The sequence below is a fragment of the Dunckerocampus dactyliophorus genome, chromosome 5 (assembly GCF_027744805.1).
Source record: "Dunckerocampus dactyliophorus isolate RoL2022-P2 chromosome 5, RoL_Ddac_1.1, whole genome shotgun sequence".
Classification (NCBI taxonomy): Eukaryota; Metazoa; Chordata; class Actinopteri; order Syngnathiformes; family Syngnathidae; genus Dunckerocampus; species Dunckerocampus dactyliophorus.
The window spans coordinates 3,464,189-3,488,634 of NC_072823.1; the positions used below are offsets into that span (position 1 = coordinate 3,464,189).

General features: G+C 41.5%; 3 protein-coding genes across 7 annotated transcripts in view; all 3 read left to right on the plus strand.

Moving 5' to 3' along the window:
• Window positions 1–1,735: 1,735 nt before the first annotated feature.
• mt2 (metallothionein 2) lies at window positions 1,736–2,419 on the plus strand. The gene is made up of 3 exons (XM_054776378.1): window positions 1,736–1,892; window positions 1,988–2,053; window positions 2,205–2,419. Exons 1-3 carry the CDS (start codon window positions 1,868–1,870, stop codon window positions 2,294–2,296), a joined length of 183 nt encoding a protein of 60 aa, XP_054632353.1. The 5' UTR covers window positions 1,736–1,867; the 3' UTR covers window positions 2,297–2,419.
• Window positions 2,420–3,568: 1,149 nt separating this feature from the next.
• Window positions 3,569–4,529, plus strand: steep1 (STING1 ER exit protein 1). The gene has a single exon (XM_054776839.1). It carries the CDS (start codon window positions 3,714–3,716, stop codon window positions 4,389–4,391), a length of 678 nt encoding a protein of 225 aa, XP_054632814.1. The 5' UTR covers window positions 3,569–3,713; the 3' UTR covers window positions 4,392–4,529.
• Window positions 4,530–5,395: 866 nt separating this feature from the next.
• The window catches only part of nup93 (nucleoporin 93), a 34,623-nt gene continuing 15,572 nt past the window's right edge, over window positions 5,396–24,446 (plus strand). For 2 of the 5 annotated variants that reach the window (XM_054776987.1, XM_054776988.1), the window contains exons 1-4: window positions 5,396–5,533; window positions 6,524–6,706; window positions 6,905–7,022; window positions 20,949–21,011. In XM_054776987.1, coding sequence (XP_054632962.1) covers window positions 6,528–6,706; window positions 6,905–7,022; window positions 20,949–21,011 — 360 coding nt within the window. In that variant the 5' untranslated portion in view covers window positions 5,396–5,533; window positions 6,524–6,527. Of the gene's footprint in view, window positions 5,534–6,523; window positions 6,707–6,904; window positions 7,023–14,050; window positions 14,374–16,103; window positions 16,147–20,948; window positions 21,012–24,446 lie in introns of those variants that run through there. The other 3 variants (XM_054776986.1, XM_054776984.1, XM_054776989.1) reach the window with 3 other exon arrangements.

Genomic DNA, 24,446 nt, shown 5'->3' on the forward strand with positions numbered 1-24,446 from the left:
AGTATGTTAAATCCTTCTCTCTGACGACCTCAACATATGTTGCAATCTAGCAAAAATGCGACAAAACACGGCAAAATGTTGGGAGAAAGCATAACACAAGCTACCCAGCATGCCTTGCTGCAGGAATATATGGGTGTTTTTTTGGCATGGGTATTGGGTTTTGCTATTGTATATGTTTGTATGCCCACATGGTGCAGTAGGTAGGCTACTTTGTGCATTGTGTGTGTTTGGATGGCTTTTTTTCTACAAGTTACAGATTGCATTTGAATGTTTTGGTGACTCAAGCATGCCACAACAGCACTGCAAGTCATGTTGCCGGCTGCAGTTTCCATGTTAAAAAAAAAAAAAAGATTAAAAATTAATACAAATAATAAAAATGAAAAAGTCAATAAAGACATTGAAATTTAACAAATACAAAAGTTTAAAAAAGATAGAAATATTGCATAATAAAGATTATTTTCAAGTCAAAATTACCTTAAAATATTTTCTGTCATGACCTGATCTATTTTTTTTATTTTGAAATACAAATATTTTGAATATATTTTTAATTGTCATTTCCTTCCATGTAGATAAATATACAATATAATATATTATTTAATATTATATAGAAAAAATATTGTTTTACAGTGTTGATTTTTTGTAGATGACATTCCTCCGCTTTTGTTTCTGAAATACATTCGTGTAACACACACATGCACGTTGAATGTATTTTTGTTTGGAAACGATGACATGCGTGTGTTCTGAAGGTTACTTTTAACTAAAAATAATAATAAACGAGCCTGCTTGTAGCGATATAAAAGTGGGTCCCCACTTAATGACCATAGTTTAAGACCAGTTGGGAACCTCAGGCATAATGTATCAATAACTACAGGATACTGGATAGACCGAGCAATAACTTACTGTAATAGTATAAAAATCATCATTTAGACTTCTAGTTCAGCGTGAATGTGTAAAATTGTTTTAGTTTCTCTTGTTGACAAGAGAAATGCTGGCGTCTCCCTGGTCATGAAATGACTTAGCATGACATGACAATATGAGTGTGCGTGCGTGTCGAGTGCAAAAGGGGATGACTGCTGCCTTCAGGTCATCGTCATAGAGGACAAAAAGACTTTTAAGGCTCACTATATTTTTTTCTACCAGAAACGTAGATTTAAAAGTAAGACAAACGAATAACAAACATTTTGGAGTGAGTTTAAACGTCACAGTATAAATAAAGTCCTGCGTTCACGTTTCATTTGGGTAAACAATTATTAGATTAGATGAGATACACACACTGGACGTGTGAGTCTGCTATTTTCCCACTGCACACGACCCTCGAAGGCAGCACGCTACAATGGCCTGTTGTTTTGCTCACGAGTGTCTCTGGGAAGCTGCCGCGTGCAAAGGGGCGGGGTGAGTGATTCACGGATGTACCGTGTGCAGCGCTCTTTTATGACGACAATACTATTCAAAAATACAGTCTTTAAGAAAATAGACTGGTCTAGTTCGGAAATTAATTTCTCGAAGAATATCCTCGTGGGGTGGGCTCCAGCTCAGGACCTAATAGGACATGTCTTATCCACTAGCTAATCGTGTTGGTTTTCTTTACAAATAAACACCTAATTCATTTTTACGAGGGAGGAAACGGGTTTACGTAATGTTCACAACACATGCCATTGTCAACTTCTGACTGCAGGGTAAAAAAAAAGGTCGTGTGCACAAACTCTGTAATGATCATCCGCTCCAATGCACTTTGCACACGACTCAGCTGCTGTCTGCACTATAAAAGCGCAGCATCTCTCCCAGCATCACAGCAACGACCTTAGACAGGTGAAACGTGCAACTGCTGCCTTCTTCAAGTGAACATCAAACCCATCCCGCGTACGACATGGATCCTTGCGACTGCTCCAAGAGTGAGTTTTATTTTCTTAGCATCGGTTTTACTGAGGCGCGTTGTCACGTGTGTACCATTGAAGTGTGACCATACATATTTTTATGTTTTGCGTAGCTGGAACCTGCAACTGTGGTGCATCATGCTCGTGCACCAACTGCTCCTGCACCACCTGCAAAAAGAGTAAGTCTGATCTGCTCCTTTTTTGTTGTAACCATTGCTGGCTTCACACGTGGCTCTTCATTGTCTAGATTGGCTGCACCACAAAAGCGGTTTAATTGCAATGAAGCCTAACTCGTGAGAAATAGAGTACATGTTGTTTTATTCAACGCAGGCTGCTGCTCCTGTTGCCCATCTGGATGCAGCAAGTGTGCATCAGGCTGTGTGTGCAAAGGGAAGACTTGTGACAAGAGCTGCTGTCAGTGAAGAGCATGCGACCTTTGCTGTTCCCCCAGGGATGAATCCCTTTTTGTTTTGATTTCCATGTCTTAGCTACATAGTCGTTTTTGTATTTGTTCTATACTGAAATAAATGTTTCCTTAATGTCAATCCATTTGTGTACATTTGTCAAGTTGATTGCTTGTTTAAAATGTTAAAAGATGGCTAGGCTTTCAAGTAATAGCCACCCTTGGGCGCTTACTGCCAAGTGTTGCATGTGTTAAGTCCAAATGCTCCTCAACGCATCACACGTGTAAAGTGGTTAGTGGTGTTTAAGGTATTTGCTTTTTGCCTTAACAAAAGTTGAGGCAAAAGCAGTTGGACTTGATTAAATGGTTCACCTTTTTTGTTCCAAATATCTGCAGGTGGTCGCTTGCATGACCAAATTTTCCAGACTCCACCAAAAATGTTGAAGCTAAGCAGTGAGCATTTTGGATTAAAAAAATTAATGTTTTTGACAACCAAGAACTTGGAACCTTTTCCTCCGAAGGCCACATGCTGCTCAAAAAATAAAATCAAGGTGTACAGGGGCCAATTTTGTCTTGAACCATTCCAAATGTCGGTATGCAAAGAGTCTGCATCTCAACTTGACCTTGCCGAGAAAGCATGCGACTTAAGGAAGCAGAAGATTCAAGGCAGTTGGGGAACCCACTGTAAAATCCATATGGAGTTAAATGAACCAAAAGAAGTACTTGTCAAAGACCTTTAGGAACTGGCATCATCTCGACGACACAAAGTCAGTCACAAAGACTGGATACAGCTTGAAGTCAATAGACAATGTCAAATTTAACAATATCAAGCAATACATTTAATTCACTGATCAAGTTATTAATAGCCTGCATTAACTTCTGAATTGTGCATTGGTCAAAAATTTTACGCCAGCATTTAACCTTTTATCTTTTATTTTGTTTACTTATTACAACTTATGTTTTTATTTATATTGTTGGCATTGGGCTGCACTTTGGACATTCCTGCTTTATAAAATGTCATTGGCCAACAATGTGAAAGATGTCATATCTAATTACAGTAACACTGCACAAAACTACAAAAGCAAATGTAGTTTTTGTCCTTGCAAGGATTATTCAATATATAAGTAAAGTACTGTATAAGTGTGTATATAGTACATTAAAAGCGAATCAGATTGTTCGCCCTTGTAATTACATATAATTATATATTGTACAAAACAAAAAATCTAACGTCTTCCGCACATGTCGTAAGCGGAACGTTCGAGCTTGACTTTAGTTCCGCATAGGAAACGTTACAGTGACGGATACCGGAAGTGAAAACCTCCGTTGCTAATGTGTTCACGCACCTTTGCTATAACACGATGACGACGAAACTGCAGCGGTAAATAATAAAAAAAAATTAACCTGATTAAAACATAAATTAAAGGTAGTCCGTAAATATGCCGAAAGTCGTGTCGAGAAGTGTCGTGTGCTCGGACACTCGAGACCGAGAAGAGTACGACGACGGAGAGAAGCCTCTCCATGTTTACTACTGCCTCTGCGGACAGATGGTGTTGGTCCTGGATTGCCAGCTGGAGAAGCTGCCCATGAGACCCCGAGACCGAGCCAGGGTGATCGATGCTGGTAAGCATGCCCACAAATTCTGCAACGTGGATCAGGACGAGAACACGTACATCAAGAGAGCCGAGGGCATCGAGAGGCAGTACCGTAAGAAGTGCGGCAAGTGCGGCCTACTGCTCTTTTACCAACACCAGGAGAAGAACACGCAGGCCACCTTCATCGTGGACGGAGCAGTGGTCAAATTTGGGCAGGGTTTTGGCAACACCAGCGTCTACAGCCAGAAGCAGCCCGAGGCCCCCAAGAAGGTACGAGTGATGATGACGAAACGGACCAAAGACATGGGCAAGTTCAGCTCAGTCACCGTGTCCACCATCGACGAAGAAGAGGAGGAGATCGAGGCCAGGGAAGTGGCGGACTCCTACGCCCAGAATGCTAAAGTGATCGAGAAGCAGCTGGAGAGGAAGGGCATGAGCAAGAGGAGGCTGCAGGAGCTGGCTGAGCTGGAGGCCAAGAGGGCCAAGATGAAGGGCACCCTCATTGACAATCAGTTCAAGTAGAGGCATACTGATCAAGAACTAAAATTACTTTTTTTCATTTGTAGCATCACCGATCAGCCTGCGCACATGTAAAACAGGGTGCTTGTTTCAAATGTTAGCTTTTACTAAAAAACAATTAAACAGTTTGCTATTTGTAAACACTTTCTTCTTTGTCGATTACTAACAAAGCTGTAAAAACTAACTCCTTAGAAAGCAAAGCTAAGATGTGGATGTTTTGGTCACATAGCTTGGATTGGTTTAAGCATGTTTAATGCACAAATTGTATCAAAGAGGCCCCTCACATCCTCTACAATTTTTCTGTATGCGACCCTTGGTGGAAAAATTTGGACAACGCTGCCAGAAGGAATATTACAAATAAAATTACTCAGTTCCGGAGTCAGTTAGCATACAAACTTGACTGTGCAAGCAAGTATCAGTTTAACGTAACAATATTATGTAAAAACAAGTTAACCGCTGTATTCAGGGTGCCACCAGGAATTCTGAGCCCATCAAAACAAAAAAATCACATTGGGCCTGCCCCGAACAAAGTATGTTGCACATTTTGTAATTTAACTATACTGTCTCTAATGCTACTGGAGTGACTGGATGTCTGTATTGTATATTTTACTGTGGTGTTACAGATGGTACCTTGGTTTTCTCTTTTATACCATACCCAATATTAGCATTATAAAATAAGGGAATTTCATATCTTTATTTTGTTTTTATTGTATTTTGAAGGCATGACTTAATTGCATACAGGATGCTTGCTAGTATGCTGAGGAGACATAAACTGCTGCTCCGGCAGAACCGGGGTATTTTTTTCACGGAAAAAGTACGTGGAACTATTACAACAGGGCGGTGCTGGGAAAGAAGGGCAAAATACGGTGGTTTCTCGGTGAAAACAGGCAAGTGGTATACAATGCTTGTGGACCAAGCAGTCTGCCTGCAGTACTCTTTCTGACCCTCTGGTGGACTATCGAGTTTCCGTCATGAGGAAAGCGAGCAAGCGTGACATCCGGCGCGGTCTTTGGCCTCGTCCAATCAGCATCGACTTCTGAAGTGCCGGGCCAAATAACATACTTTGGTGCATGGTTCTGTTGTGAACGTACCTAAGTACAAGTTATTTAACAAGAAATCACACTACAATTTGTCTCAAACAACAGGTAAGGGCGCGTGTCTACCTCTAATTGCTACACATATTGACAAGCCTGTCGAAGTGGAATCCATTCTTGTCCATGTGAGTTAGCATTAGCATGCTATCCAACCAAATTATTGTCATGCAGAGCTAACGGGTGCGAAACAGTCTATCCACAGTCGAAGGCTACCTGTGAGAGTTTAGTATAAGCATCACTGTTTTGATGTTTACACTTTAAATTCGCCCTTCGCGCGTCGTGTTGTCACACATGCGCGAACTAGTTGGTGTTGATGTTAGCATTATGCTAACGACAATCTCAAGTACCATCAATGTGCACGACAGCTGCTATGCCATGTGTTTTTACACACTTTTATTCGCTGGGAGAGTCCGACTTTGGCAGGCTGAACATTTATATTGTATATTTTGCCGTATTGAACCTTGCAAAGTTTTCGAATCCATTCGAGGTGACTATGTAGTAGTGATGTGTTGGTCGCGAACGAATCGCCTGTAAGAGCCGGTTCGCGTCGTTGGGAGCCGATTAGTTGTTTTTTTTTTGTTGCATGAAGAGTTTGACCTATTTTGACTTAATTTGTCCATTGAGATGAGTCTTTGTTTTTGTATTTTTATTTATAATGTAACATTCTAATATCTTTTAGAAGCTGTTCATGGAGGTTTAAATAAATCAATTTCAATAAGAAACCTAACAACCTTTATTAATAATAATAATAATAATAACAATAATCAACAACATATCATGTAATTCGTTTCATGACACATTTTTTTAGGCTGTTTACTTTACCATGTTACACTGAAGAACGTCACACTTGTACTTCAAAATATCCGAAAAGGAGTAGGAAGACGCAGATATTTTTAAATCATATCCCTACTCCGATTTCTCTGATAGCCTCTTCACTTCCCGTATTTAACATGCTAAATTTTCTAATAACTGAAATGACACAAATAGCTATAGTTGAATTGTTTATGAATTGACTGTTTTTGTGTTCGTTCTGCCCCACAGAGGCATGGATGCAGAGGGCTTTGGGGAGCTGCTGCAGCAGGCCGAGCAGCTCGCTGCAGAGACTGAGGCGGTGTCAGAGCTGCCTCACGTTGAGAGGAACCTTCAGGAGATCCAACAGGCAGGGGAGAGGCTTCGCTCCCGCACGCTCACCCGCACCTCGCAGGATGCTGCCGACGTAAAAGCGTAAGGAACATGCTCCAGATAGACGTAGATATTGACAACTCATGGTTCTTGTTCATTCTTCCCAGAAATCAGGCATAACCAAACTGAATGTCACTGGCTCTACAGGCTTCCTTGAAGCGTCTGTGGTGCCCTCTAGTGGAAACTGTGTTGACTCACTGTCAGATTCATTCATGGAGCATTCCCATGTCTCGCCCTCAGGTCGATCCTCCTTGGATCCAGGGGTTTGGACATCTTTCACATTTCTCAGAGGCTTGAGACTTTAAGTGCAGCAACTACCTTTGAGCCCCTGGAGCCAGTTAAAGACACTGACATACAGGTGAGGCCCATTCCAGTTCACCTTGTTTCTAAACTGGTTGCATTGACGCAACAACAGAATTTTTATTTTTTATTTCAGGAGTTGTATCATGTAGAACATTAATACAGAGCTGTGATTCCCAAAGTTACAGCCCGTTTTTATTGGGTCTCCGAACGATAGTGTAAAAAGATAATTTATGATTGGTTTTCAAAACAATGCACATTGCTGCTCGCCCCCAGTGAATAGCAAAAAATAAAGCCTAGTTTTGATACTGTGGAACATGCAACATTCATCTGACTATTAAATTATGTTTGACATATTAAGAAACAATTCCAAGTATGCATTCTACAGTATGGTACTTCGTGCTTCGTATGACACGTCTTCTGTGGGAGAATGTGAGTGAATTGTCCTGTGAGACGGCACCCATTGATGGATTCATAGCAGCAGTGCCATCAAACCGCTTTCGATTTACAGTAAGTTACCATAAAAACAAAAAATATTGACTATTTAAAGCGGAGAATATAAATCCAAGAATATGCAAAGGAAGTGGAATGGAAGACAGCTGTGTGCATAGCCGGTGCTGCTTCTTGATAATATCATATGTCCACTTGGTATTGGATCTCGACCCTGACAAGTTGAATTTTCTGTTTCAGTTACCGACATTGTTTTATTGCTTCTAGAAGCATGAATAACTCCGCTCTGACATGCAATATTTATCCAACACTTTCTACACTAAGTCTTGCGGCTTCGAAAATGCAAGTTTATGAAGATATCTTTGTGGTGGGCTTCAGGTTTGGGTCTGTCGACCAATCAGGGTTTTTCCAGATCATGGTTGTCCCGGTTTGTCAACTTGAAACGAGAGGCTCATGTGTCACCGTCACATGAAGCACAGAGAAATCCAATGACAATATGATATACAACAGCATGTGCGTTTCCCGAATTTGAAAATGAATCTGTGCACCAAGACTCATGGGATTTGTTGGACATAGAGACTGCATAGTGACAATGTGTACCAAATGGTAAATATCAGCTGAAGATATGTTTTTTAACAAGAGAAGGAATGATAAGAAAGCAACTACAAAAACTACTCTGTAGGCCTGAGAATTTTCATTTCCCCCCCTTCTGTCTTAAGCGCTCTTCATAGTAGTTTATATCATGGATGGCCAAACCTTTTCAGAAAAATGAAGGATGCTCTGGCAACTGTCATTTCCTACCATTTTAGTTGCTTCGGGGTGCAAGGGATCGAGGTCATGATGTGCTCCAATCTCGTCCAGACAGCAACTTTCTGCTTGGCTTTTATTGCACAAAGTGAATGAGTGAATGTATGGCGTCAAGTTGAATGGATGGGGAGTGTGGCTGTACAATGGAAGCTAGCAAGCAGGTACAGTACATGTGTGAGTGGCATGAGTGTCACTTCCGCACTTGTATACAATCCGCACCAAACTGCCACCAGTGGTCAAACAGAGTATAGCATCACCAAACACCAACCCCAAAACAAACCAAATAAACCCAAATGATGCATGAATGTCTTCTACAAATGTGTCGGCCACTTTTATACATTTTGTGTATTAAAGATGCTAAAACCAATCCAGTGTAGGTCAAAATGTGCTAAACTGTCAACAAAACATCTGCATCATAGCTTTGGGTTATAGGTGACAAAGCAAAATAGTGTAATATGAAATGTATCTCATGAAAAAATGAATTAATTTTCTTAAAAAAAAAAAAATTAGCTCTGCGACAAAAATGGCCCATGGGCTGCACTTTGGACACCCCTGGTTTTAATGCATTCATAAATGTTGTGGCAACACAGGATGTATTTTTTCAGTCTGAATATACACAGTAATCCCTCGTTTATCACGGTTAATTGGTTTCAGTGGATTTCCCTAGTGGGAGCATAGAAAACCAGTTTATGACCTTCTAGATCCGTTTTTTAACATTAGAGCCCCCTAAACATGAAATAACACCCCTATAGTCACCTTTACACTCGTATTACCCAATATAGTAGACATAATAAGAGAAAATAAGTGATTTAAGACAGAAATAAGACTCATACTCGTGTGTGTTGCTGTAAATGTATTCCGGTGGCGCAGACAGGAAGTGACGGCGGGGGTTCAGAGTTGCGTTTTAGCTTGGTGTGGGTTACGGCCGAAACAGTAGCTCGTGTTAGGGAATATTGTGCCTGTTGTAAGACAGATAAAACCTGCAATAGAACCCTGTTGTTCCGGCAATCAAGTCTGGGGAACCATAAAATTTTGCCAAAACCATATTTGACTTACTTTTTCAAAATCACTGGTGAAACTTAACCAGAACTTAAGGAGAATTTGGATGCAAGATCGGCTTGATTGTGCCCCAGCAGGACCCCCAGGCATTCCTATGAATCCAATCAATTTTCGGGCTGTCCGCCTGGGCGCCGCACACGGGAGGCGACGGGCAGCTGCAGTTGGTGGGGCTCGTCGCCGGTGCATGGCCGGCGGCTCTGGGCGGCTGCACCGGTGGGCAACACATTCACATCCAGAGCGAATTGTCAACACCGGCCCTTTTCCTCCTCTGAACTACTTTGATATCCCCAAATTCCTTCCACATCTGACAGCCAATCTAATCCGTGGGACACTCGTACAGTTTGCTCTGGATGTGCGTGCGTCGTACGCCGGTGTGGCTGGTCGCAGCCGTTGGTCGCCTCCCGTGTGCGTGGTTTGCTGCGCGCTGGCGGTGGGTTTCGCCTGACGCGGTTGTTTGTCGCCTCCCGCACACACAGGCTCTACATTAGCCTCTACATTAGCCGCCGCCCGACCGATGATCACATCACAGGCGGAGCTGATTGCCAGATGTGATCGCCGTTATAAAGCAAGTATAGCATATGCCTATACCGTGCTTTTTCACAGAAATTTGGCGATCGGTCGGAGCACCTCTAGCATATAGTGATTTAGTGGTGGTTGTGGTGTTGCTGAATTAGTTTTTATTATTAGTTCTCTAATACATTGATGGAGCCCGTTTCTGATTGTGTGGTCAGAAACATTCACACCAGTGGCCTCCTGGAGGTCATTTTGTAGGGCTCTGGCAGTGCTCATCCTGTTCCTCCTTGCACAAAGGAGCAGATACCGATCCTGCTGAGGGTTGAAGGACCTTCTGTGGCCCTGTCCAGCTCTCCTGGAGTAACTACCTGTCTCCTGGAATCTCCTCCATGCGTCCAGGTACCGCAGTGATGCCCTGGTCCAAATCTGGGAGGAGATCCCCCAGAGCACCATCCGTAGTCTCATTAGGAGCATGCCCCGACGTTGTCAGGCATGCGTACAAGCACATGGGGGCCACACAAACTACTGAGAATCATTTTGAGTTGCTACAATGACATTTTAGCTAAATGGACCAGTGTGCAGCATCATTTTTTCACTTTCATTTTTGGGGTGTCTTTGATTTCCCCCCTCTGTAGGGTGATCATTTTCATTTCTATCAAATTATGTGGCATCATTTTGTTACTAATACATCACCTACTTATTATCAGGAAAGATATTCAAGATCATTTTTCCCCCAGTTTAGATCTGATGTGTTTTAAAAGTGTTCCTCAAATTTTTTTGAGCAGTATATTTGGCACTTTTCTGCGTTTTCTAGAGCAACTTTTGTCTTTCTCCCACTTGCCACTTTTCTGTCTTCATCATCAGTCGGCATCTCTGTTCATTTATCCCACTGTAGATGTCTATGCCATTTGTTTGTTCTCTTCACCCTCTCATCAAATTTCACTCTTCTCCCCCCTTGGTGAGCCGGATGTAAGTTAGCCCATGTGCTTGCGACCAGCTGATTGCCTGGTAGTGCACTTAGCTTTTGGCAGCATCGTAGTACACACACTTACACAATCTAATTGACTACAATCATTTCCTCTTTGTGCAGAGGAAAACCACAACTCCACTTTAGCAACCAGATTCCAGTAAGGTGGTGAGAACAGCTAGCATTGTATAACAATATCCCAAGCTATAAACCCAACCATCCATCAATACATTTTCTATATTTCTATTTATCTTTTTCAAAACTGCGGGAGCTGGAGCCTATCCCAGTAGACACTGGCTGCATGGAAGTCTATAAATCATGACATTTTTATGAAGCATGCGCTACTGCAAGGCAGGAATGCCGTTAACATTTTGGGGCTATACAGTGTGTGTACAGTATGCACACTAATTTTGTTATACTTTACACAGCCAGTTCGAGAGCTGTATCAAAAAATGTAATAAATAATAATACTCAGTATAGCTTGATGGCTGTGTCAAACAAAAAGTTTCCGAAGCTCCGTGCCCTGTCTCATCCACCGGTCCCCTGGTCCTCCACACCAGCTGAATGAGAGAGGGTCCCGAACTCTCCCCTCTTCCTCCTTTTTATAATTGTTTCCTCAGACCATTGGCGCAAGTCTCTCCAAAGATAACTTTCTCGCGGATTCTTTGACGAAGTTGTGTGACGCCTGCAAGTGATGGTCACTGAGTTATTGACACTTGTGTAGCATAAACATTGCATTCTTCCCGGTCTATCTGAAGGCTTACTGACTTGTTTGTGCCCTTATCTGGCAGCTGTTACTGACTGGCCTTCACTATGTGTTCACTATTTCTTTTTAACCTTTGACATACTTAAACAGTTGTCCATCTACTCAGCTAATTATTTAATAAAGCCCTGTTTCTGTAAACGACTTGTAATCATTCACAAAGTTATTAGATTAATTAATTAAACAGTTATATTTAAACTGTACTTATTTTAAGGCACCTTGTGGCCATTTTTTATGACTTTGCTCTGAAGTGAAATACATTAGTGGAGAGTTGCGTCATCACCTCTTTTCGACGTAGAGATATAAATACGTTGTTGGGGTTTCTAAAAACGCATAACTACGTCTTTGGTATTGAATGAGTTAATCTCGCCAGTTTATAAGGTCTTGAGTTAAGGATGTCTATTTGATAATATTTCCTTAACTGATGTGAAACACTGAATTTATAAATTATCAACTTATGGTGAACACAAATATGTTTACTGTGGAAAAAAATGCCTATATTTGGAGAAAACAAACAAGAATAATCATTTTTGGACCAAAACTTTTGCGGGGCTGTGAATGCTGAATCGGGAATGTTCTGTAAAGAATATAGTAGGAGGATGACCTGACGGCTGGATGGGTTACGATGCATCGTAGTTAATGAAGTACTTCAGATGACTGTCGTTGAGGTAAATAAAAGCATGCATGCCTGGTGTGGCTCTTGTGCAACACACACTAACACACCGAGGGGGTTTCTCTGCGAATGATGATTTTTACAGAAAAAAGCTAGCTCGTTTTGAGTCTTAGATATGGCGTTTAAGGATGTTTGCTCGTTATATGTAAGCAACAGTATTTTTTGACTATTTTTCAAGTGTGCAGAGGAAAACAGAGGTTGAACAGAGCAGGTCGCATTTTCATCTTTTGGGTGCACAAAAAATTGAATTTCTAATTGACAGCAATGTTTTTAATTTTACTTAACGTACAGCCATTTTACTCGAGGACTGCACTCTCGTTGGCGTGAAGGCCAGCCAGCCAACCAACCAGCCAGCCAGCCTTGCCAGCCAGTGCGGGCTGGCACCGCTGCCCTGGCTGTGCCGACACTGGCTGGCTATAATTCATCAGCTCGCGGGAGGAGCGATTCCCATTGACTTTTCTTTTGACTTATCTTCCTTACTTGCAAGAACTTGTTGTACCATGTTTTTTGCATGATGGATTCTTTCAGTCTTTCTATTAATTTCTATCCAGAAGTCCATAATTTAGTATTTCATTCTGTATTTTGCGTCACAATTTAACGGTTTCTTGCCTATTACTGCTACAACCATCCACCTCAGTGCAAATTTGCCTCTGCTTTTTGGGAAAAACGGCATCAAACAGACGTTTTGGTGAAAACATAACTGCCACGGATTAGTTTCCTTTGTTGCTTTGTTCTCCGTGCTGTCAAATCGTGGATCAGTGGCAGACAAAGGATCAAATCAGACACTGGCGGAAAGCAATAGAAAACAAAAGAAAATATGGAGCGCCCAATAAATAGATGGAATAGTGAAACATAAGGCGTGGAATGCTGAGAGCATTGCCGGCGGGGTGGGGTAGGGGGCAATGGCGCCTGACTGCAATTCATTGTGTCTCCGTGTCCTCATCTCACTTTTCTCGGCTCAGTCTTTGCCTCTCACCACGCTCTCTTTGCTGACTCTCCTTTTTCCCACCCCCAAATCTTTCGTTTATGATTTTGTTTCCCATTTACATCCTCTCGCTTCCTCAACCCCCCCCCCCCCCCCCCCCCCCCCCCCCCCCCTACATACACACTGCATACATCCTTCTGCTGTGCTGGCAGTCTGCAGAGCTCGATGAACACAGCGACACAGGACGCGTGTGTGTGTGCGACTACATTAGCATCACACACACTGCATGTGAGCTGCGTATGCATGTGTGTATCCTTGTCGGTGACGATGGATTAGCGGCTGGCGTTATGAATGAATGTGCATGTGCTGCATGTGGCCACATTACTCTGGCTTGTGCTGGCTTGCAGCTATGCCATATGCTTCTGGGTGAATGAGTGTGACTACAAGTGGCGTGAAGAGTAACATGTTTGCTTTGTGTGCAACCAATCACCCACCCACCAACCCTTCCCCACGCATGTGCCTCCCAAGCCCTTCATTAACTAAACATGACCCTTAAGAGCACGATTAGCCTCATTTCAAGGCAGGATGTCGGAAGCTATCAGCTGGGAGGGGGGGGTGAATCCATTACTGTAATTGCATTGAGAAAAGGGAGGAAGGAGAGAGGATGGGAAGAAAGGATGCATAGATGGATAAAAAAAGGAAGAAAAATGAGTAGGATGGAGGGAGGCAGGAGGCGGAGGGCTGTCAGTGATGCTTGGAGGAAGTGAGAGAGTGTGAGCGAGAGAAAGGATATGTGGCTGAGGGGGGGGGGGGGGAGTCCGATGATGGTATGAACATATTAGCCTATATGAATCCATAGTTCCATCCCATGCATCCCCCCTGTGTCTGCCTGCACAGTTGGTATGGCCCTCTGACAATAAAACCACCTCCAGTGAGTCTTGATGTGGCACTTGCACTCGCTTCTCCGGGCTTCACAGTCAATGGCCTGCATTCAAATGCATAAAGGACTGCAGGCGCACCGCCATGCCGGTCAGACAGGGCATGGGGAACACGCCCCAGAATGGCGTTCACTCTCGCCACCGTCTGGCACGGAACGACACGGAAGACGGAGGGGCGGAAGGGTGACGCAGGTCTTCCTGTGCTGTCAAAACCCAGAAACAACTGGGCACAGACAAAGAAAAACCTTTTTTTTTTTTAATTCTGCATCCCCACCTGCCCTCTGGTCTGTGTGGCAGGCAGCCACTGAGCATGAGTGAGTATTGCCCACACACGACTTCACGCACACACTCTCAGACAGGTATCTGCTTTGTCTCTCGCACAGCTCACCTGTCTGTCCTCTTTCTGCTTTTCTGCTTATACGACAGTTGGCAAATGCACAATAACGTTAAAGCTCTCTTAATGCCATTTATTGATTTTTTTTTCCAAGTGTCAGAATATAGAAAATGTCACTGCATGAGTAGGTTTAAATGTATAATTTGCGAAAGGAGGTGTCGGGTGGGTTATTTTCCTCTGATACACACACATATAGGGCACTGGGCAGCTCTTTGTGTCATGGCAATTGAGGACAAAAACCTCATGCACTCACTGTCATGACACCACGCACATATTATTTTAGATTATGAGGCCCTCCCTTTATTTCCACTGCTCTCATGCTGTGCACATACTGTATATAAGGATATCCTTGCAAGACATTTCCTAATTTGAGCACATGAACCTAATTTCCATTCAGGTGCAGACCACCTTAAGTGAAAGTATGTGCTGATACAGAGCCAAAGTGTGCATGTTAACATGCATGTGAGGACAGTCGGTAAACATACACGCACCTGCTCAAGTCATGCCTCGCAGTGCAGCCACATCTGTCTTTGCTTCCTGTAAATTGTTGAAACATCATCAAATATTCACAGAACATGTCTTTGCAGAAAAGGAAGACAATGACCGAAAGTTCCATCAGCAGTATATTTAATTGATGGCTTAAAGCCGATTAACCCTGACTTCGACCCGTGTTGTGGCTCTTTATCCACTTCAGCTTTTATCCTTTTCTCTGCGGTTGTCTTCCTGTTTTTGTAGAAGCTTCTGGGCTCTTACGGTCAGCCGGCAGCAAATGTTTGACTGTGGTTAGCAGATCTGTGAGGTTGCACAATGTAAGGGTGGGGCATCCAGAAAAAATACATCTTTAAATACACGCATAAATATATATACTGTGTATGTGTATATATATATGTATATATGTATGTATGTGTGTGTGTGTGTGTGTGTGTGTGTGTATATATATATATATATATATATATATATATACACACACACACACACACATGCGCGCGCACACACACTAACACGCTGTCTTATTTGACAATTCATATTATTTTGAAATGCTTTCCTTTTTTCCTCTATGTTCTGTATTCTGATTTGCACTGGCTTTATTTGGCAGTTTGAGCCTGAACACAAGGAGGAATTGAGGCATCAGCAGTGTTTTCACAAAATACAGCTAACAAATTTTAAAATACAATTTTTTTGCTATGATTTCAGTGAACATGTCATAGTTTCCTAAAACGTTCTTGAACAACCTCTCCGCTCCCGAAACAGGAAACATGAACTGTCAGCGTCTTTTTTTTTTCCCCATACAATGACATTTCTTGTGTATTCTTGGCATTGTGTCCATCTAATTGAAGCAAAATAAGCCTTTTCTTCTCAAGCAAAGATGATTTGTATATCAGACCAATGCTGCTTTTTGGCCACCACTAAAGGCTATTGTCAATGCACATTTGGCACAAAATATGTAGTCTCGGCAGAGTCTTTGGCAGGGCGGATTGAGCTGGCAACAAAACAACCGCACTGAAAAATCATTGCTTCTTATTGTATTTCATTTGAGGCAGAAATGCAGCAGAGATTCAACGCTGTCACGGCTCGACCTACACCGCAAGTCTTTCCAACACAGTATAGCTATTATTTCCCAGAATGACAGTAAATCTTCTCTATTTGAAGGGATTACGCTGCAGGACCACCAGCGGATGGCGAAAAACCTCGAGTAAATATACCCATAAAATGTCTATTTTTGACACACGAACACTTGACGTTCTCCTTCGATTTGATTTTGGATGAAATCCGCTTTAATCCCCCCCCACCCCCACCCCCTTCAATTGCCATTGTTCACTCACGAAACAATGCAGGTTTCACACCTAAATATGCCTCACACACTTGTTGAACACATCTAAAGTATAAAATATGTAGGCACTCACCACTAATGAATGATAAAAATGACAATATTAATGATGATGGATAAACGGATGGAATTGTCCACAGTGTAGCCTTTAGACTGGTTGTCAGGCTAGTGCTAGCAGGCGACATAATCCACACTGTAATTCCGCTAACGACTTATTATCATATACAGTGGAACCTTGATTAGTGTACGCCCCTGGTTAGCGTGTTTTTCGGTTAAGGGAGAAAATTTACGCCAAAATTTTAAAGTATTAGCTGTATACATACTCGCCACTAATGAATGATAATGTACGATGATCGATGATGATAATGTAAGATGATCAGACGTTCAGGGACCCCCGAACAAAGTGGGGAATCTCAACACTTGACGAAAAAACATCATCAGTGAAGTAAAAAGGCAAGGCAACTAATGGTTAATGAGATGTGCTTTCTGCAGAAAAATAGTCTATTTTCTGAGAAAAAACTCACTTTCTTTTTGTGTGTATTTAATGAAACATTTAGTATGTTTGTTTCCTTCAAAAATCTCGCATCAATTCATCCAGCCCCGCTATTTGGATAAAAGAACGTAACACCGTTAACACCATGATAACGCCAGGTGGTGCTTACTTATTGCAAAACAAATTTTGCAATACATTTTGCACCAGAAGAACACCGTTATTGGACAATGCAAGACCCTTTTTTTATTTGTAGTGCAAATTCAAATCTTAAATGAAAAATGAGTGATGAACCCCTGAAGGCTGTTGTGATGTCCCTTTCTGCTTTAGCGGGGATGCCGTATCATCATTTAGTTAGCCCATACGTTAGGCTCATTCAGTCACCTTTTGTGGTCATCTTCAGTTTCATTCCTCCGGTGTATTTTCACCTTTCAGGATTGTGTAGGAATGAAGAGGAGGGAGGAGTTGAATGGCATAGGTGGAGTAGAGGAAGAAATAGGACTAATGTAAGAAAAACCAACCATCAGGTGGCTTTTATATGGCACACAAGAGAGGTGATGAGGGAGGAAATAGAGAAGCCAGAGCGCTCATTTTCTCTGAAAGGGAGCATAATCGCTTTCTGTCTTCAAGAATAGCTGCTATATCCTTATTGGCAACTAAGACAAGAAGAGACAGAAGAGCAAATAGCACCAAAAACGGCCTATTTATTAAATGAATATGCTGTTATCTGATAGCAGCAGCGAAGGGGCCCGTCCATCACAAAGGTGTTCTGTTACAGTACATCAACTGAGAAAAATGCAACCTTCCTCGGGGCATTTGAGGACAAGTAGCACCTTGTGCCTGTGTAATCCAAATTCACAGTCTTGCTGCAGATGTATTGATCTCAATGGTGTGAACGCATAAAGGCTAATCCAACCAGCCTCCTAGACACTGACATGTCTGTCTCTGTTTGCCTCGATTTGATAGCGGCAAAACTGGCACGGATGGGATTGCAGACAATGTTGACAAATGATATCATTTATTTAGTCATGAAATACTGGGGATTAAATGCTTAATTGAGTTTAATCTTTTTAAAAAAGATGACTTCTAAATGATGAACTGCAATACAGTAGACAACAGTGAGCTGGGTTCTTTTTATCATATTAAATAATGACTAAAAGCAAACTGAGTCATTAATGGCTTCCAAGCAGTGACTTATACTTCTTTAAATGGCATTATTCATAGCCGTCTCCTTGAAATGCCAGTAACCGGTGATCAGTAAGACATACTGTAAGATCACTTTCAAATGTGTCATCAGCCTGATGGAGTCATTCTGTTTTGCGTGATTGTGGGTTGAAATGGACTATATTTCCTTCATTGTCCATGTGGCATAACAATTATGATGATCAATTTTGAAATGTAAAGCCTATCGCTGATGTCATATTTTTATCAATGTTTCCCCCAGGGCTGCAGTCCAACTGTGAAGCCTTCGTGTAATTTGCATAATTGGCCGTGATGCACACGCATGTCGATCTTTATGGATTCCCATCCCCCGGATGAGTCCCGTAATAATGTGTTTATGAGGAGGGCTAACGGGTAGTGTAAACTCTGAAGCAGGTTTATGGAATGATTCACCACTCTGGAGTTACAGTGAGAGAACACAAACTCATCAGATGGACGTATCAACTTCAACTGTGGACTTTGTAGTGTACACACGGACCAGTACTTCGGTTAAATAAACGCAATGCCTCCATTTTATACGCATATAAACGGGGTGGTGGTACAAGATCTTGCAAGATTAAAACGTGACAAGATTGAAACTGTCTCGTGGGCACGAGGCCTGGGACGATAATAAATTAAGAAATTACACAATAAATGAAAATGAACTATGGGATTTGTAACTGTATGTTTTAAAATAAAATAATGGCCCATATTTTCAAAATTGATATGCATTTACATTCATTTGATGTGGCTATTTACAAAGTGTTTTTTAAAATTGTATTAAAAAAAAATGTATTGAACCATTGCACCGGAAAGCCACACTTATTACTTACAGTGACAAGAAATCTGACTAAATTTGAAACTTTACTACTATTTTTGTCAACTGTTTGTCACATTATTGCATTATTGCATTAATTTTGATTTATTCAACTAGAATAGTGTATTTGGAATACAGGAAGTGAACAAATATATTGCAATTGTATTTGGAATACAGGAAGTGAACACATTGCAGTTGATGTAAAACGGATGGGGTGTAGGATTAAATAGGCTTTGGTTCTTCCTACTCCTTTTGGACACTCTTATGAGCTATTTTTATTGTTTTGTTATATTTGTCCAAACAAAAGTACCTTTTAGTTGTATCAGGCATTCAGATGAACAAGAAACTGAAGAAACAAGGGTCTAATCATTTTTTCCGTGACTGTATAGCACGTATTAAAATTTAACTGGTAAACTTTGAAATAATATTGTAAATATTCACGATTAGTATTTCACATTCACATTTTCAAAGCTTACAGGTAATCACAGTGGCTGATATCATAGTTATATTCAATAGGGCACTAAAGATAATTACACATAATTCCTCAATAGCTGTATACATAACCTGAGCACTGGTAATATGTCAGTCAAAATAGCTACGTAACGTTCATTAGGAGACACACTTCATGTATTACACCCAGTTAGCATTTGCTATCAAACGTTATCGATATATAAGAATTTAAAATTATTATGCAAAAGACAATGCAGCCAAAGTCAAGGCAACATATTGAAAAGGTTTCACCATTGGGCACATTTTTAATTTCATCATGAAATAATAGTTTAAGAAGTGGTCGTGTAGAAAACACTGATTTCTGTAGTGGAGTTCATGACGTGAAGCAAGGCCATCAAACAATACACTTTTGTTTTTCAAAATAACTTGCCGCTACAAGTGAACAGATACATTTTGTTATAGATACAAGCATCTTACTGCTGAGTTAATTTAGCCGTAGTCAGGAAAATAAAGATGAAAGTTACATCTCCGTGTGTAACTTGAAACGCCGCGGGGGAGCAAGAGCGAATCGGGAGGGGAACATAATGTCAGCTGACTGATATCATGCAACATCTGCAACGTGAAGTTTACGCGATCGACCCAAGCTACCTTGGCGATCTACCGGTAGCTGGCGATCGACGTGATGGGCACCCCTGCTCTGATGGACCATAGAAAGCAGTGGAGAGAATAGAATAGATAGAAATTGGAAGCAGAAGTGACACTTTCAAGTAAAGGGTTTCAAAATAAGAGTAACCGCATAAACATGGAGAATTCTTAATAAGTCGCATCAAATTGATCTGTGGCGGTGAGAATTAATTACTGGTGGGCCACCACAAATAAATGTATGAATGGGAAACACTGCTTATCCATCAACAAACTAGTTAAAACTATTTTAACAGCACACTCCCTATTACATCAATTACTTCAAGACAAATGAATTCCACACAATGGATAGAATTCTTAGGCATAATAATCGGTGAAATGATTGCTATCATTCATTGGGAGGTGTTTTGTGTTTTTTGCATGTGTAATGGAGCACAGCCAGCACTTTCACATATGTGTCGACATAAAGCGGAAGGCACACAAGGCCTATAGCTGCCTGCCATTTTGATGATTTCTCAAGATGGCCGCTCCATATGCTCGTCTGCGGTCGCTGACTTTTCCTCACAGCTTTGCGAGTGCCGCCTCATGCTCATCTGCATACTGCATTTGTTACATAAGTGCCACTTAGCCTCGTCTGATTGCTAAGTTTGCCTTTAAAGCACACACAGTGTTGGATGTGAACGGTTACAGTTTTCATAGAGGGATCCAGAGGAGCGGGAGGGCCATTTGCCGCGGAAGCCATTTTGCGAAGATGTCAAAATGGAGCCTGACTGCTGTCTCATTGCAAAATGGCGTGTGAAGAATTAGTATAACTCAAAGTCCGCAAACGCTTCTCTGACCTCCCGCTTAATCTGTATTAAATAGCAACAGTGCATTTCACCAATCCTGACACATGCCCGGTAAACGCCATCTTGTCTCCTGTACAGCAAATGATGTTTGTTAAACGTGTCCACATCTTTTCTATATATTTTGTCCGGCTGAGCTAAGGTGTCATTCTCCCTGTTTCTCTTCCTCTCTCCAACTCTTGTCTGCCTGTCCCTGTTCTGCTGTCTTCCTGTCTCTGTGTAGGGCTTCTTGAAGAACGAGAGGGACAACGCCCTGCTGTCCGCCATCGAGGAATCTCGCCGCAGGGTCAGTGCCTGCCCTCAAGTGTCTCTGATTGCAATAGGGGTCCAAAAAAAAGGACCTTGGGATGGGTTACAAACCAAGCGGCAATCTAGTTAAAGGAAGTCAAGCAGTCGTAGGGCTTGAAGAACCCCTCCATTATTACAGGTTATCATGGCAAAATAGAAATGATATCAGATTTAACTCGTTATTTTAAGTATTGGTGCTCGACATTGGCTTATACCGATTACTGTCCAGCACTTCAATACCGATACCGATATTGGCAGCAGCTCTTACCTCAAACTAATGTCCGTCATGAATGAACACTTTATGCATTTTTTTACTGTGATGTAGTTCACAAGTACACACTATTTGTACAAACTTGAGACGAATACTGCAATGTAAGTTATAGGAAAGGACTAAATTAATTTTAACATTTTTCTCAACAAAATAGACCAGTTATTATAACATGTGCTACCAATATCAACTAGCAAGACAGGTTAGTCTTAATAAATTCACAAATACGAATCCAAGTAATGAATACTGGCAATGATGCAATTTGGAAAGCTGCACATTTTTGTGCGACGCAAACATCCGTATAAGAGCAAAGTGCCAAGTATAAATCGCTGGACTAATACAATCAGTGAAATGATGAACTGGGCTCATTCAGCACGTCATGCATCAATGCACCATGAACGAAACAGAAGTATCAAAGGAAGCCTGACTCCCCTCTCGCATAACCAGCGCTTTCAATGCAAAGTGTTATAATATTTACAATCCGAAGGCGAAACTTTGTTATTCCACACCACGGAGATACTGAGCTAGCAAGCTTGTGGCAGTGTGGAGCACGTCATCACTCGTGTTTCTATATTATCGCCAGAAAAGGCAACATTTTCATGCCGTTATCAGACGTCCCAAATTTTAAGTGAAATTTGGTCCTGTCTTGTTTGAATTGACAACTTTTTAATTGCTCAACACTGAGCTAAGAAACTCCAATGCATTCTAACCTAAGCAACGCATTAAAACCCACACACCTTTTTCCCAACGTCTGTTGGCTGTGATCTAAACGTCCTCCTGGTGCGAATCCTCAGGGAATGGTTCTGAAATGGCTTCCCCGATGAGCCGATCTAATAGGCCCTGCCTTTAATTAGTTGCCGTTCCCATTATCTCCTTGCTCCCTGTGAGAGGAGGAAAGACTTATGTGAGGGGTTGGAACAGCAAATACTCTAAAGACTTAAATGAAAGCTTGCGCTACATGTCCCTGCAGATATCTATTTAAAGGAAACGCGCCTTTTTAATGTCATTCTGAATTTAGGATGAACCAGTATTATTTGCTACAAACCTGCCTTTGATATTGAAAGACAGGCAAAACACTCACAGATGTCTCACAGAGATGCCTTGATATGATTATTTTATAGTAGAGTATTAGCACAATATCATAAGTGTCTCTTACATGAGTGCTGCAGATACGCGCACTAAATTATGTCAGATTTCATGTGTTGTGCTGACATATTACAGCAGTGAAGCTCTAAAATGCATAAAGCAGGAGCTTAGAGATCCAGGCAGTAACCAATTTAACTCGGTAAATGGGGGCTCCAGTCCAGATTGGTATCTCCCTGGGCTGCAGATGGGAAGGATTCAATTATCTAATGTTCCCATTATCCCACGTCGAGTCTCTGTGGAGGGTTAAAATAGACAAGTCCTGATGGGGTTTACGAGCTCCACTTGAATCCAAAGGTGTGTGTATTGTACTGTATATCATGCGCTTTACATCCTTGACGTCAGGTGTGTCCACACCTTTTCCACCGAGGGCCGCGCACAGAAACTTTGAAGGATGCCGAGGGCCACTGCGCTACATTTAATTAGTTTGCATTGTTTTTTCCATTTAAAACTATGATTATTCTCTATAAAAGGTTTTTATTTGATCGTACACAAGGTCCCCAACTTACGAACACAATTGGTTCCAGACAACCGTTCTTATGTCGAATTGTTCTTAAGTAGGGGAAAAGGTAATATTACCAATGATATAGGTACTACATGTACGTGTATACATATACACATACTGTGTATGTGTATGTATGTAAATATGAGTTTGGATGCTGTAGTAATATTAAACGAGGATAATTAATTTAAAAAACAATAATAAAAATGATATAATAATACGTAATGATAAATGTTATTTACCTTTGAAGAGGAGTGGTCGAGCATACATCGTTGGTTGTGGTGGAGTTGGAGGAGGAGTTATTGAAAAAGGACAAATCGTCGTCGTCGTTAGACTCTTCTAAAAGAGGTAGTGTTCTGTGGGTGGTGTAGAATTAAGCAGGCCTATTAACTCTTCATAAACTTTAATCACACGCTCTGTCCGGGTTGTATAATTTAGCTTTCCATTCAGCTTTATCTCCCCAGCGTCTAACTCTTCCTCTGTTGGTCTCATTAGCTCTAAGGCTGCCTCTGTTGGTCCCATTAGCAGTGTCACAGTGCCCTCTACTGGTCAAGCATGTACAGTAGCAGTATAAATACTGATTGAGCGACTACAAGGCAAAATAAAATAAAATATAGACCAGTCGACTTGTGTTCGTATACACGAATGTTCGCTAGTCGGGTGTTCGTAAGTTGGTGACCTAGTGTATGTGGAATGAATTAATTTGATTTACATTTTTTCTCTGAAAAAATTGCCTCGGTTTTTGTATGTTTTGGTTTTTGCCAAACCTTTTGGAATGACTCACCATCCTTTCCGGTGTATCAGACGCTACCCTGCGTCTTGTACAGTGATGCGGCTGATTTATGGCTAAAAACTACTTTTGCCATGATGCTAAGAGTGCAGTTTCAGAAAGTAGTGATGTGGACGAGTGATGTGGGAGCTAATATCACGTTTAGAAGTTTTATACGGTGATCTGTGACACATCTTATGTAAGTTTCATCAACAGTAGAATTGCTACAGCTTCTGTTTGGACTACCCGGTCCGCCAACCATTCACGATCACCAATGGGTTTTGAAAGGCTGGACTACTGCGTGATAAGGAGAGTAGCTCAAGCTAAATGGCCAATTTGCCTCGAGACAAAAGTGACAAAAAGAGCGACAACGAAAGCGAGAGAGCCTGGCAAAGTGTGTGACGAAGGAATTATGAGGCTGTTCAGTTGTGATGCTGAAGAAGACGACTTTAGTGGTTTTATTTCCCAGGAGGAGGAAGAGGAAAGCGATGAATGACTACTGTTTAACCCAAGTTACACACATGTTACACGTTACACCCATGGTAGCCATGTTACACACACACTTCGGCACTGTTTGGGGGAAAAAGCATTGATTTCATCAAACGTTAATAAAAATCGTTCTGTGTAAAATTTTTCTGTGTACCAAATATCCCATGTTACGACCTAGACACCCGTGGCTTATAGACAGGTGCGGCCTGGATATGTACAAATCTTTTTTTTTTCTCTTTAAATTTAGTGAGTGCAGTTTACA

Coding starts and splice junctions, on each gene's coding strand:
- mt2 (XM_054776378.1), top strand. CDS start 1,868: ATGGATCCTTGCGACTGCTCCAAGA. Junction 1,893..1,987: donor TCCTTGCGACTGCTCCAAGA/GTGAGTTTTATT, acceptor TGTTTTGCGTAG/CTGGAACCTGCAACTGTGGT. Junction 2,054..2,204: donor CTGCACCACCTGCAAAAAGA/GTAAGTCTGATC, acceptor TATTCAACGCAG/GCTGCTGCTCCTGTTGCCCA.
- steep1 (XM_054776839.1), top strand. CDS start 3,714: ATGCCGAAAGTCGTGTCGAGAAGTGTCGTGTGCTCGGACACTCGAGAC.